Genomic DNA, 14,556 nt, shown 5'->3' with positions numbered 1-14,556 from the left:
TATATATATATATTATTTATTTTCTTTTTATTATTATCCGACATGAGATTTGTTGTTGTTCTTGTTAATAGTGCCTTTAATAGTCAATTCAATGTTCAATTTGTTCCATAAAAGAATGTTAAAAAGGATTTCCTTTAGTTTGTTTTAAATACAAGAAACAATTTATAATTTAGCAAAGTACTGAAAGCAGCTGAAATGCAAAGCTGAGAACACTTTAATATCTGGTTATTTATCGCAAGTAATACCGTTATTGCAACATTCAACAACGTTATCGCATATTATTCTCAATTTGGGCAGCGCTACTTTTAATATGAAATCAGTGATAAGAAAGAAGAAAGCCCGTCAAACCTTCTTCCACTCATTTTCAGACATGGCCTTCAGTTGGTCCATGGGCACCAGCTCCTTCAGCAGCTTGGGAATCAGGACCAACTGGCTCTGGTCACTGCCAACTTTAATCATGAAGAGCAGAGCCGCAATGTTGACCATTTCCTCTTTGGTGCAAACATGATAGCCTCTCAGGTACTTTGGTAGCTCCTGGAAGATAGAAAGCTATCTTATAAACTCTGCTACTGTGGGAAACCAAGATTCAAACCAAGTTGTTTCTCACTACATTGTTCATTTTTGGTCATTGCTGTGAAACCAGAGGGAGCAGCCTGGAACTAATGTGGATACTATCTCAGCTACATGTCAGGTACGGTTACGTTCACGGAAAAGTTTGGCTTTCATATTATGTGGAAAAACCAACCGGCCTGGAAAATACGATGTGACTGAGCTGCATTATTCAAATGTACCTGAGGGAAATGGAATATAAGATCGGCCTTTGTGTCTCTGCCCGGGATCACATTGAACCATAACTTCCTCATAAAGAACACAAGGTAGGATATGTTGACTGGCCCACCTGCAACACACACACACACACACACAGACACAGACACACACACACACGACAACATGCCCCCCCCACACACACACACCCATACCCACATCCACACCAAAAAAAGGTTTTAACAGTTAAACAAGAACCATCAAAAGTGGGGTTGACACTCCTATCAGACGATCACTTTTTACCGTCTTTGATCCTCTTGGCTTTCTTGGACCAGTCAGTGATTTGTCTCAGACTATCAAAGAAGTAGTCTGTGTCATTCAAACTGAGAACCTGAAAGTAACACAATGACAGATTTTCTTGTGTGACAGTTAATGCAATGACACACATATTGAATTTCTAGATCAGAATATAATGTTCAAGCATGAGACATATCAAATAAACCTTGTCATTAGTTTTGACAAAAAGGCTGAAGCCGTCCGCTGAAGCCAGACTGAGCCTCCTGGTAATGTTCTGGATGAGATCCCTGATCTTGGTATTTGTCGCAACCTCAAATTTCTGAAGAGGGACAAAAGGAATTGCTGGTATTACCGAAGGAATATCTGACCTGGCTTTTTCCTGTGACTTCAAACAACAAAGAGGTGTGTGTTTCGTACCTCCTCTGTGTCGTTAGGGAAGTGGATTTTGTGGAAGATCTGGGTGCTGTTCTGTTGGATGGCGTCTACCTCCACCTGGTGTGGTGGAAGCTTCCTGGGCTCCATCCTACACAAGGACAGCAAAAGCTTAGTCACGTTATTTTTTAACAACATACCCACAGGGAAGAGAAAAGACATAAGTGCACACTCTATCACTAAAATGGGAAACCCGAATGCAACACCATGCATCAATTTTGTTGATCATCATGCAGTCATGATGAAAATTAATCAAATTTATTTATAGAGGGGGCAATGCAATTGCAGTGTGGTTGCTGGTACACTGTGAAGGTGATGCAACGCCAATGTCAACGTAGGCGTTGTGAGAACAGAAATAGTATTCAACCTGGACTCTTTTTTTTGGTATCGAGTGAGAACGCTGTAACAGGCAGCCGTGATCTCCACCAGACTCCATGTAAATAATCACTACTTTTAGCGTGTATAGAGCAGCATATCTCCACCAGACTCCATGTAAATAATCACTACTTTTAGCGTGTATAGAGCAGCTAATCTCCACCAGACTCCATGTAAATAATCACTACTTTTAGCGTGTATAGAGCAGCATATCTCCAACAGACTCAATGTAAATATTCACTACTTTTAGTGTGTATAGAGCAGCATATCTCCACCAGACTCCATGTAAATAATCACTACTTTTAGCGTGTATAGAGCAGCATATCTCTACCAGACTCAATGTAAATAATCACTACTTTTAGTGTGTATAGAGCAGCATATCTCCACCAGACTCCATGTAAATAATTACTACTTTTAGTGTGTATAGAGCCAGCATAATTCTACCAGACTCTATGTAAATAATTACTACTTTTAGTGTGTATAGAGCCAGCATATTTCTACCAGACTGCATGTAAGTAATTACTACTTTTAGCAAATAAAGAGCAGCATATCTCCACCAGACTCCATGTAAATATTCACTACTTTTAGTGTGCATAGAGCAGCATATCTCCACCAGACTCCATGTAAATAATCACTACTTTTAGTGTAAATAGAGCCAGCATATTTCTGTATGTAAATGACTAAATTAATAGTTAATTTCAACCAGACCAGAGTGGTCATTGTTGGAAAAGATGAACCAAGACGGCTCTTTGATGTTTTATTCTGTTTTTGTCAACTTCAAATAAAGTGTATTTTACGATTATAAAATTACTATTTATTTAAATGGAGTATGGCAGGTTTGTGTGTTTGAGTTCAAGGATGTTTCATGTCAAACTAAAAGGATCTTACTCTCTATCTCTTTACCATCTGTAGGAATCCTTCCACAACGCTGTCAGACACTTCCATGATAACCTGAATACTAACCATTTAGGAATAATAATCTGAGCATGTCAGTGGCAAAAACAGAACCTTTAGTGGAAGCAAATTGAGAGTTTGCAATTACCCAATAACTTCCATTGCAGCTTGTTTGCCGCTGCTAACTGCAGCAGTCTTGCTTAATACTGAACCAGCTTCAGAAATGTTGTTCCCGTCAGTCAGTCAGACGCAAAAATGGAGTTACCATACTACGTAACTTCCTCTCAACAAATTCAGGCCGAGGGAAAACTGAGTCTGAGTCTGAGACTTCACTTAGTCTAAGTCCATAGACTTTAACAACACAAGGCGCCACAACTTGACATTTCCTTTTCTCACGTCATGGCGTTCTGTTGAATCATGCTAGCTGCTGCCCAGGGGTGAAGTGTTCTTTTCTAGCTGAAACCACACTCTCACTGTGGGTCTTTGAAACACGGGGGGGGGGACACGGTGCTGTGTGTTGGTGACGTATAAAACCACGCGTTGGGCTAACCTCAGGGAGCTCTGCAGACGCTGCAGGCAGTCGGAGGCCAGGGGCTCTCTGCGCCGAGACTCCACAAATCGCTGAGTGTGCTTCAAAAGAGCCTGGCTGGGGGGGAACATGCCGCAGCAGAGCCACAGCAGCTGCCAGCCCTGCTCCACGCTGAACCTGGGTGAGGGAAAGAAATACATCTGGAACAATTGGAAGCGTGGGAGGGGGTATACACGATGGAAAATATGTCTTCTTTTTACTGTTTGTTTACCATCTAAATCAAATCAAATCAAACACACACGTGACTAACAGTGCTAGTTACTTCAATTCACAAGGCTTTGATTTGCTTACAACCTTGGTTTCTATCTTTGAAAAAAAAAAATGATAGGGGTGTAACTAGCAAATCATTTCATGATAAATGAATCTCAATTAATTAAGTAATATATTTCTTTATTAATAAATAAAACATGTAGAAAGTCTTGTTTTGCTTGACCAACAGTCTAAAACCTTAATATATTCAGTTTACAATTATATCAAACTGAGAAAAGCAGAATATCTTTTTGGAGAATCAGATAATTCTCAATTTTAATTGATAATTAAAATAGTTTTTTGTCAGTTGACTTACTTTTAAAGTGCTTTATTATCTATAATTACAAAACTATGTATCACTATAGTAACAGAATGGGTCTAACCCTTTGAGCGACATCCCGTATAGGATTTTAATACGTGATTAATTTAAATATTACTAAAGCAGTAGAGAAAGGTGGGCTGTATTTATTCACATTAAAAATACTCCCCTGTATCATACAGATTTTCTAGTTTATATTCAAATAACATTTTTTATATTACAAATTTTCCTTTCCCCAGAACAAATCCACCAACAGCTTTAAATCGGAGACCCTGAGATGGTGAAGTAACATTAACGTACCGGTTGGTATTGCTTGTCATCTGCTTCATGATCTGGCAGTAGATCTCATCCCTGAGCGCTTCATTTTGAGTGGGGGGGCTGAAGATCTGGTCGGTGAGCTCGAGAGGACTCTGCATCTGCTTGGTGGGGTAATCTCCCATGTATTTTAGGATCGGTGCACAACAGTCAAGGAGGAACAACCATCTTGGTTTCATAAACTCTGAAAATAGTGTTAGCTGGTGATGTTTTAGGTAGAAATGTTTTCCTGGTTGCTTGCACTGGTATGGTAGCTGAGGAAGCTTGTTTGGTTAATTTTGTGTCGGGGTTAGGCTATTAGCTTAGCATATTAGTAAGCTTAGCAAGGTTAGTTCTCTTGGCTATACATACTAATGCTAATGTGGTGGTGTTGGCTATATTGAATATGGAGAGGCATTCTGCTTGTGTAGGCCTCTGCAGGACTCTGCATCTGCTTGGTGGGGTAATCTCCCGTATTTTACAGTCATTGAGCAACAACCATTCTGGTTTTATAAACTTTGAACATGGTTTTAGCTGGTGATGCTATAGGTAGAATTGTTTTCTTTGTTGCTTGCTAGGGTATGGCAGCTACGGAGGCTTGTTTGGTTAGTTTTTGGGGTTAAGCTTTATTGATCCCCAGGGGGTACGAGCCAGGTTCTGTCAGAGGTTTCTGCCTGTAAAAAGGAAGTTTTCTCGGGGCACCTGGTTGAGCATGTGCCCCATATCCTAAGGCTCAGTCCTTATCGCAGTGGCCTGGCTTCGATTCAGACCCGGAGCCCTTGCTGCATTTGACCCCCCCCCCCCTTTCTCCCCTTTCCTGGCTTCAGCTATCCTGTCTAAGAAAGGCCAAAAATACTATTTAAAAAAAGAGGATGTTTGGGGGAATTGTTGGGTCTGTGTAAATTACAGAGTGTGGTCTATACCTAGTATTAACAGTTATGATTTGACAATATAAATCAAATTGAACTGAAGTGTCTGAAATGTTAGCCAAACAGTGCTAGCTTGCAGTGGAGGGCTGAGTTGAGTGGGTGTGTGCAGACAAAGAGCAGGTCGTTATGGGACACTGGAACACAGTTGAGGCTTCTCTGTGCCGCGGTCCAAACTCAACCAAACACCTGCTGACACTTTAGACCCGCCTGCACTCTTTATCCCAGGACATGCTAGTCCTTTATGTATCTCGGGTGTGTAGAGGATATCAGTGAAGGCCAGACAGGCTTTGTGGCTGAGCTCTGCGTTGCCCACCAGTTTCTTGAGGAAGGGCTGTCTGATTGGCTCTCTGGAGTTCACCCACAGCCTCTCAGGAGCAGCGTTCCTGGACATCACCTGCCGGTTCACATCGATAGTGGGCTGCCTGTAGGATCAAGGTAACAAGATGGGTATTCTTGCTGTTAGCGTTGTTCCTGTGAGCATTATGCCGCTGATCAGCTGGGGAAAAGGGAGGGATTTCCAGATACCTGAAGTACTGGAGGGAGAATTCTTTCAGCGTGGCAGGAGCTGCTCTCTCCATCGTTCCTGTTTCTTTCTGGTTTTCCTTTATGATGTTCTTCCTCTGGTTAGGAGACAAGTTGAGGAGGCTCTGAAAAAAAAATGTAAAAGATTATGAATACTCCACAGATCGTTAGCCTAATCACTCATCTAAGAAGGAAGTGTCTTTGACATGTCCATATACCATGACTTCCTTGGTGGGTTTGCTGAGTGTTGGCAGGATTAAGATGGCCTCGGTGGGGACGGCACCTGTTTGTTTGGTGCTCTCATTTTGGCCCTTAATCCAGCCACGTTCCTGAGAGAACTCGTCATCTTTGATTATTATAATGAGCTCTCCTTTCTTAAAGCCCAGGAATGTGGGGTCATCTTTAGAGGAATGGAAGTCAAATCAGTTAGGAATTAGCAGAAATGACCCTAAAAGAGATGATTTAGCCGTGACATATCAGAAAAGAAACTAGGCCTCTGACCTTGCCTGTCGGCTTCCTTTAGGGTCACAGCATACTGAGATCTCTCCGTCAGTCCACTGAGGAACATTGTCACCAGCTCTGCCATGTCCTCAGCTGTGCCCCCACTCAGAGTGAAGTCTCCTTTCAGTGTCAGCAGGCTCACCGCCTGGCCGGGCACTTTGCCCTCCCTGGGTCATAACACAAGAAACAGCACACTGTTTTAGGGGGCTTTCATACCTACCTTGTTTGGTTCAGACTTTCCAGTTTGATTCAAATCAATTTACAGTTACAAACTAAATGTGGTCTAACCAAAAGAGTTAGACTCAGTTCAGATCATACTAAATCATGGTCCGGTTCACTTCCTGTGTGAAAGCATTTTTTGGATGGTTCAGACTTTCTGACCAAATACAGAAACTTCTGGCAGGCTACAGTTAAGGAGCAGCTCTGACAGACAGAGAGAGAGTGACAGTGGATGCCCTCAGAGCAGACAGCTGTCGGACATCAGAGCAAAGAATAAATTAGTAATGTACATTTTCAGTGGTAGTAAATGTACAGTGTAGGTTTCCGTTTGTGTCTGAATAAATGCTGCAGCTCCATAAAACCCTAGTTAAGTTCCTGTGTCTTGTTTCTCAACAACACAACAAAGAGAGCCGTGGTAGCATGGAGAGAGCATCAGTGGAAAAACCTGACCAGAAGGAGAGTCATAGGAGAGGATTGGGGAGGGGAGGGATACCGGTCTACAAACCAATCAATTACAAGAGTCGAGAGATGGGGCTCAAGTATGTGATGACGACAAGACTTCATACAGTCACGTGTAGTTCTTTAGTGTGCTTGCAAAGCTGCAGTGTGAAAGCTAACCGGATCGGGTGTAAAAAGGCCCTTAGTAAACCTGACTCTTCCTCATTGTAAACTGGGACACTACAATCGGATTCTGTCCCTACCTAGTCTATATCCACAACGTTCCACTTCCGGGATTTGCTCCGGTGCCACAGGATGTTCCTTTTTCAGCCGGAAGTCCGTCCCCTTCCTCTTAATTTGTGTTGGCATTCTAACCTCTGGTGGATTTCTGAGGACTATGGTTACCTGGTCCTCAGATCTCTGCAGGGTAAATCCAGACAGCTAGCTAGACTATCTGTCCAATCTGAGTTTTCTGTTGATGACTAAAACTACTTCAGAACGTACACATGTTCCACCAAAACAACTTCCTTCCTGAGACTATTTAGCAGAGGCACCGTGGCGCCATACAGAGCTTAGCCCCGCCCAAGACAATTGTGATTGGTTTAAAGAAATGCCAATAAACCATAGCACTTTTTTCTCCCATCCCAGAATGCTGTCTGGACTAACCAGACTTTCCTCCACAGCGCTGTGGAGGAAAGTCTGGCCATGAGAGCCTGGTCCCTGGTCTCTACCTCACGGTGTGGACTCCGGTGACTTCAGGGAAGGAGAGCTCCAGCAGCCTCTTCTCTCTCTCGTCCAGGAAAGTGATACCAGTCCAGTTTATGGCCACAATGAACTTGCTCTTTGGCAGCGGAGGACCTTAGAGAAGAGACAGAAAAACAAGCTCAATAAATCCTGTGTCTTAGGTGATATGAGCCGATTTATGAGTTATATTCCTGTGCAGCAGTAAAGTGTTGCCTGCACTTTCTCTATCATGGTCACCTCCCTGAAAGAAAGAACTTGAGTGCAGCATTAATGTGTGCACTAGTAGAGGCCCTATCATCAGCCCATATGTACATGGAGCCTTTACTTTATGGTTGCAACTAACAATTACTTTTTATTAGTAATTCATCAGTTATTTTCTAGATTTATCGATTTGTCAATTAAATGAGAGGAAATAATAAAAATTGTCCATAACAAGCTGCCAGACAGAGTTCAAAACTCAAAAGACATTCAACTTACAATCATACCCAACACCAAAAAAGAGAATCAGAGAAACAAGACACAAGGAAGGATTGGCATTTTAGTTAATAAATAACAAGTAATTAATTCCTTGACTAGTATAATATAATTGTGTCCATAATCTCCTATAGGGAAAGGGAGACGCTGGTCTTGTGTCCTAATGAACCCCAGTGTGCTGATGTTGGCGTCATGCATGTCGATGCTAACGGTTGGTTAGAGGGCTCTGGGCAGACTATTTAACAAACTGGAGTAGGATGCCTTTAATCCTTTTATCTTTCTCAATTATTTGTTTTAAAGATTTCATATCCAGCAGAAAAACACATTGTCATTTCTTCTCACCCATGGGTGTAAACAGCGTTGTATAATATTATTTAAATGAATATTATTATCATAATTTGTGAATCTATGACATATCTAAATACATAACAGGAGCCATGACACAGAGTGTGCTGATAGATACCTACCTGACAGTTTGACTACTTCAAAGAACCTGGAAAAGAACATGGGCCACTTCATTCGGGCGTAGTCCACCATCTCGGCCCTCACTGAGTCTGCCTTCTGTCTTGAACTCAAAAATGGACCCTTGGGTGGTTCAGCAGGGAAAGAAAAGTCAGAAACTTCATTTCAAGGCCACTGTAGAGCTTTTTTCTGTCCAGTTCTGTTCATGCTGCATCTACTGGTTTGTAATAATAATAATAATACAAATGTGTACTTTGTTAATCCCACAAGGGGAATGTGGTGGGAACTGTTGTGAAATTTCCAGATTATGAACTAAATTGAGGCAAGGTTACCCCAGGTGTCCAACATAACCTCCTAACCTTTCCAGTCAACTTTGTGCCTCTATGGATTACTGGAGACGTGCCAGCTGTATAATACCAGTGCTGCTAACCCTGTTAAGGCCATAGAGAAAGATAACACACAACACATTTGTCTGTTTGACCAACAAATGTAACGTTCGTCTCCTTGCTGCTCTGTTTTTGCCTCTATCCTCGGTCTGCATCTAGATCTCCACTCGCATCCCAGCTGCCCTGTTGATCTCTCAGTTTTGCAATAAACCGTTTAAGCCTGCCTTGGGGGTCCAGTTTGGTTGTGAAGTTTAAGCTTAACAGAGCATGAGTTTAAATCCACCTTCGGAAAGACAGGAACTTCCAAGACAGTAACACAGTGAGGTTAAACTGTACTGCCTGCCTAAATTAAATGCTCTGGTCATCAAAATCTCCCAAAACCATCTTCACGTGTATATGAAGTGAGTTGTAGTCTACTGCTCTCAGTTATTCTATAACCTGACTGACCTGAGCATGAGCAGCGCTGACCATCTGCACCCACTTGGCCTCTGACTTGGCCTCCAGCCGAGAGTTGTTGATGCAGTCCTGAACTGCTTCCTTCACATGTTCTGCACAGCTGTCTGAGCCATGCTGGATGTATAGATGTTTCGCAGCAAGCTGAACATAATCCTCCTCCTGTGAAAGCGAAAGTGAAGACAAAAATACATGTTAAATGTATGTCTTAGAAAAGTGGTTCTCAATAACGTACACTCTATAGTAGCCCCTACCAGCGCAAAACAGTCTATATAAAGAAGTACAATACAGAGCTGAACATCAACGAGTTAATTCATTATATAGAATTTCTGTATTTTGCGAAATATTTCACCTACCCCCTTCATTTCTCCGAAGCACCCCTAGGGGTAGACATGTACCCCTATTTGAGAGACACTATGAAACAATATTGGGAAGAAGATAATCATCCAATCATAAGCCCACCTTTTCACTCTGGTACTCTCCAAACTTCAGACCGTGGATGATCTGTTTGTAGATGAGGTCTGTGCTGATCGCGTCTTCTTTGCAGTCGTGCCAGGGGGTGAAGACCTCCTTGCGGAAGAAGAGACGCCAGGGAGCGTGCTGTTCCTGCCCTCCTCTCCTCTTGACTTCCTGCTCACACTGGGAGATGGCATCCATCACGTGCTCCCGCCCGCTGCCCAGAGCCCACACCTTCAGGACAGGCCAACAATTGAACTTATGGATATCTAGATATTCTAAAAATCACTAAAACGGGACGCAACAATAGATTCTTTATTAAGGTAAAACGCCTTATAAAAGGTGAGACAGTGCTGTGTAACCAGTGTGCAAAATACACCTTGGACATCTGCTTATTGGAAACCCTCAGTAATATCTATATTGTCCATTAAATACGGTGGAAGCCAAGTTTGACCCATTTTGATCTGGTCACCCTAGGTGTAATCTACTATTGATTTTATTTTTAAATTTAATTTGACTTCAGAAATCACTCTTCATAGTTTATTAATTAGGAGAGATTTATTTTTCTATTTACTTAGGTTTTTTGGATGTTGAATTTCTTTTAAAATGTAATCATTAATAATTTTTTTACGGGGTATAATCATAAAAACAGGGTACGATCGTCACTTGTGTATAGAATACTAAATTGTTACTACAGTAAGATACAGTATACACTGAGCGGATGTAACTGCGTACCTTTTCATACAAGGCAACATAGACTGAAAAGCCAAAGGTGTCTTTGAGCTTGACTTTGTTGGAGAGGAGTTGGCAGATCTCTCTGGAGGTAGATGAGGAGTCAACAGGCAGGTTAATGGAGCGTCCATCCATCAGCAGCACAGACACAATCATGGGCTTTTTTGTCTTGGTTGCCTATCACAGTACAGAAAATAAAATGTCCATGTTGATTAAACAGTAATGATATCTACTGTGAATGTAAGTTCATAAGTGTTAAAGGGTCACTTCACTAAACAACAAAAACCCATTGTCACTTAACGTTGGTGGTATCGAGCTATGCAGACAGTTGGGTTTACTTTGTCGTGCTCACAGCATAGAAAATGTATATTTACAAAATTCCACACTTATTGTTTTTCTTAAAAACAATGCCCTATACTCTGGATATTCTGCAAACCTCACTGTCAAAACTGTTCAATGGAAATACATTTAAAGCTATAGTGCGTAGTTTCTGTCCCCCCCATGAGGAATTCTAAGTAATGACAACAACACTGTCAGCGCGTCCACATGATCCAAGCCTTCCATGACCGTGCACCGCCCCGCCCCCCTCCACACAGTTGCTAGTAGCCAAGGCGGACAAGGAAGATTAAAAAATCATGACAGACTCTTCAGAAGAGGTCATTATGTTTACCCGGTTTTCTGCGTATGACAGTCGGCGGACACCACCAGTTTCTAAACATAGTTATACTGAGAAATCCTTATAATCCTTAAGTCTTATTTAGAATCAACTCAAATGGCAAATGGCTTGAATGTAAAGGACATTCACTAATATAAAAAAAAATACGCACTAAAGCTTTGAATGAAGGTTTCAAAATGTGCGCTGTCAGAAATCTCAAACTTGGACAAATCAAACCAAAAATGTATGTTTTTTTCTAACTCTACAGGGGCAATGCTCATGAAACCATTTGAAATATTTGCAGGACCTGCAGTTCCAGCCAGGCTGGAGGCTCCCCTCGCACTCCGTTCATTAGTGTGCGCCGCAGCCTTTCAGCGCAGTAGGAAGCGTAGCCTCCTGGAGCGAAACGGATGAAACTTTGCAGGTACTGCCAAAAGAAGAGATAAGAAGAGGTGAGCAAAACATCCCGGCAAACCCACACTCTGTAGGAGTTGTACTAACCCTTAGAAAGCGATCACTTGGAGGGAAAACACCCAGACAGAGGGACAGCAGGATCCAGCCACGGAAGTAGCTGTTGCGATTGCTGTTATCTTGAAGCTGCTTGCAGATCTGACAGTAAATCTCATCCCTGGACAGACAAAAGACACATATTATCTAAGTAGAGAATATAAAAGATAAAACCTGGCTGTAGTGATTGTAAATGGAGCTTCTTTTACCTGAGGTCACGTCTGACTATGGCATATCCCACGATGAAGTGGACTTTTTCAAGTGCCGTCAGAGGCCGGTCCAGGGTGGGTCCTTCTTCAGTCATGATGTCACTGTCCTCCTTCACAGTCTGCAGGGTGGGAGGCTTGGAAACTTCAGTCAGTTCATCAGACTGTAAGAAACAACAAATCCATCAATATGTTACTAAGTGAAGAGCACAGCAACACTAAGTCAAATATTTTTTGAGGCTTAAAACTCACCTCCTCCATGATGATCGAGGGTTTCCTGAGGCTAGATGTAGATTTTGAAGTGGATTTTGTGGATCCTTCCACAGTGGATGCTTTTCTGTTTCTGGACAGTAGGTCAGTGAATGTGGATCCCTTCCTTGTTCGAGGGCTTCCTTCTGGCACGGTGTAAACCTTTGGGTTTTGAGCCGTGTCACCAAGCACAGCAGAAGCCTTTTTGTTTCTTGCCAGAATGTCTGTGAAAATGGAGGCCTTTCTGTTTTGCGAGGGCTCCTCGGGTACTGTGGAAGGTTTCCTTTCTTTGTTATTCCTTAGCACCCTCTAAAACAGAAATCAGAAAATCATGCTTTTAAATCTATGAAAAATGAATGGTAATTTACACAATACGGCCTTGTTCCAAATTAATAAAGTCTTTGCTTTGTGCGTATATTAGTGTCGCTTTGCCAGATCTTCCCCCACAGAGCAGCAGAGGAAGGTCTGGCTAATCCACACAGCATTCAGGGATAGGAGAAAAACATGTTCTGGTTCATTTTAAGCCAATCACAATCGCCTTGGGCGGGGCTAAGCTCCGGACGGAGCCACGGTGCCTCTGCTAAATAGTCTCAGGAAGGAAGTTGTTTTGGTGGAACATGTGTACGTTCAGAAGTAGTTTTAGTCGTCAACAGAAACTTAGATTGGACAGATAATCTAGCTAGCTGTCTGAATTTACCCTGCAGAGATCTGAGGACCAGGTAACCTTAGTCCTCAGAAATCCACCAGAGGTTAGAACGCCAACACAGAGACGGGGACGGACATCCAAAAATGGAAATTCAAAAAGAGTGTTACCCGGTGGAATTTCCCACAGAACGAGAGTAATCCTGGAAGTTGAACCTTTATTGTTCATTTTTTGAACAAGAGGCTCAGTTGATTTACCTGATCCAGGCCAACCATGTGGCTGAGACGCCTGTCCTTTCTGGAGATCAGCTCCTGTGGCACAAAGCGCTCCTGCGGGGAGGCTCCCTGGACCTTCTTCTTTGGCTCAGGGAGGTCTCCCATGAACCTCAGGATGATCCACCACACTGTCAGTGAAGCCTGGTGATAACATAAAAGAAAGAAGTTAATGAAATAAGCAAAGATATTCCTCATAATAGAACAAGTGAAAGGATGAATTAAAGTGATTTAAGAGAAGCACCAGGACATCTCCTTTGTCTTCATGGTAAAGCAGGGGCTGCGGAAGCCTCTGGCGGATGTGAGTGTGGGTGGCTGCACCCTGGAAGTACATGGAGGCAAATTTGGAGAAGGAGTACTCATCCAGATCATCATAGTCTTCTTTGAGTAGATCTTCTTCCATGGGGATTTCATCGATGTCTATCTCCTCGATAATTGTCCTTTTCCCCTCAAACTAATGGAAACAGAAACACACATGCAGTGACTGACACTACAAGGAATACAAAATGTGCAACCCGTTCCGTTCTCGAACCTCAAATCCGACAGGTGCTTGGCCCTCCTGCCCTCCAACCATAACAGGCAGGAAGTCAAAGATGCTGTCCACCATCTCCTGGTCTGTGATGGACTCAGTCTGAGCTTTGGCCTCCATCTCTTTCTTCCGCTTCAGCATTTCCTCCAAATGTTTCTGTTTCTCCAAAATGCCTCGTCGCTCTTCTTCTTTTTCTTTAGCAGAGAGGTACATCTGAAAGAACACAACACAAAGGAAGATCAGGGAAAAAGGGACCACAACAACCTTCTTGTAGTACTTAATCAACAATGCAACCCAAATAACACATTTGTAACAGCAGTGACTTAGGGGAATGAACATTCAAAAAATGAATACACATAAACTGTAAAATTATGATTTCCTTATTTGTAATTACTTTCTGCTGACTTTATTTTACAATTGACACCCAGAAAGGGTTCTTCAAAGTTATTTAAAGTGGATGTACTGTATGTAACTTTGAAATGTTTCTGAAACGGTGTTCTGACACACAAATTTACATAACCTTATCGCCAGGGGACTATAGTCCAATACAAAAACTGACTAAGTGCATCGAACAAATTAACGGCTGGATGTGCCAGGACTTTCTGAAATTAAATGAAGGAAAAACTGAGGTGGTTGTTCTTGGAGCAAAAGAGGAACGATTAAAAGTCTGCGCTCAGCTTCAAACAACAATGTTAAAGACAACAGACAAAGCCAGAAATCTTGGTGTAGTCATGGACTCAGACCTGATCTTTAACAGCCACATTAAGACAATTACAAAGTCCGCCTATTATCACCTTAAGAACATATCAAGGGTTAAAGGACTTATGTGTCAACAGGATTTGGAAAAACTTGTCCATTCTTTCATCTTCAGTAGACTTGACTACTGTAACGGGGTCTTTACAGGTCTCCCTAAAAAATCTATCAGACAGCTGCAGCTGATTCAGAACGCTGCTGCTCGGGTCCTC

At 42.3% G+C, this 14,556-nt stretch overlaps 1 protein-coding gene across 1 annotated transcript in view; it reads right to left on the bottom strand.

The window, feature by feature from the left end:
- LOC117949852 (unconventional myosin-VIIa) overlaps positions 1 to 14,556 on the bottom strand; it is a 27,299-nt gene that overhangs the window by 1,503 nt on the left and 11,240 nt on the right. Inside the window, exons 22-44 of the mRNA XM_034880376.1 lie at positions 13,595 to 13,804; positions 13,307 to 13,516; positions 13,048 to 13,206; positions 12,151 to 12,456; positions 11,902 to 12,062; positions 11,687 to 11,813; positions 11,493 to 11,612; positions 10,534 to 10,707; positions 9,805 to 10,032; positions 9,337 to 9,504; positions 8,509 to 8,626; positions 7,555 to 7,681; positions 6,167 to 6,333; positions 5,884 to 6,065; positions 5,669 to 5,790; positions 5,411 to 5,565; positions 4,221 to 4,374; positions 3,314 to 3,469; positions 1,480 to 1,585; positions 1,268 to 1,381; positions 1,069 to 1,156; positions 792 to 898; positions 349 to 534 (exon numbers count right to left, since the gene is read on the bottom strand). Of these exons, the coding sequence (XP_034736267.1) occupies positions 349 to 534; positions 792 to 898; positions 1,069 to 1,156; positions 1,268 to 1,381; positions 1,480 to 1,585; positions 3,314 to 3,469; positions 4,221 to 4,374; positions 5,411 to 5,565; positions 5,669 to 5,790; positions 5,884 to 6,065; positions 6,167 to 6,333; positions 7,555 to 7,681; positions 8,509 to 8,626; positions 9,337 to 9,504; positions 9,805 to 10,032; positions 10,534 to 10,707; positions 11,493 to 11,612; positions 11,687 to 11,813; positions 11,902 to 12,062; positions 12,151 to 12,456; positions 13,048 to 13,206; positions 13,307 to 13,516; positions 13,595 to 13,804 (3,645 nt within the window). The remainder of the gene's footprint in view (positions 1 to 348; positions 535 to 791; positions 899 to 1,068; positions 1,157 to 1,267; positions 1,382 to 1,479; positions 1,586 to 3,313; positions 3,470 to 4,220; positions 4,375 to 5,410; positions 5,566 to 5,668; positions 5,791 to 5,883; positions 6,066 to 6,166; positions 6,334 to 7,554; positions 7,682 to 8,508; positions 8,627 to 9,336; positions 9,505 to 9,804; positions 10,033 to 10,533; positions 10,708 to 11,492; positions 11,613 to 11,686; positions 11,814 to 11,901; positions 12,063 to 12,150; positions 12,457 to 13,047; positions 13,207 to 13,306; positions 13,517 to 13,594; positions 13,805 to 14,556) is intronic.

Source organism: Etheostoma cragini, chromosome 9 (genome assembly GCF_013103735.1).
Source record: "Etheostoma cragini isolate CJK2018 chromosome 9, CSU_Ecrag_1.0, whole genome shotgun sequence".
NCBI lineage: Eukaryota > Metazoa > Chordata > Actinopteri > Perciformes > Percidae > Etheostoma > Etheostoma cragini.
This window is presented reverse-complemented; position numbering and strand designations above follow the sequence as displayed.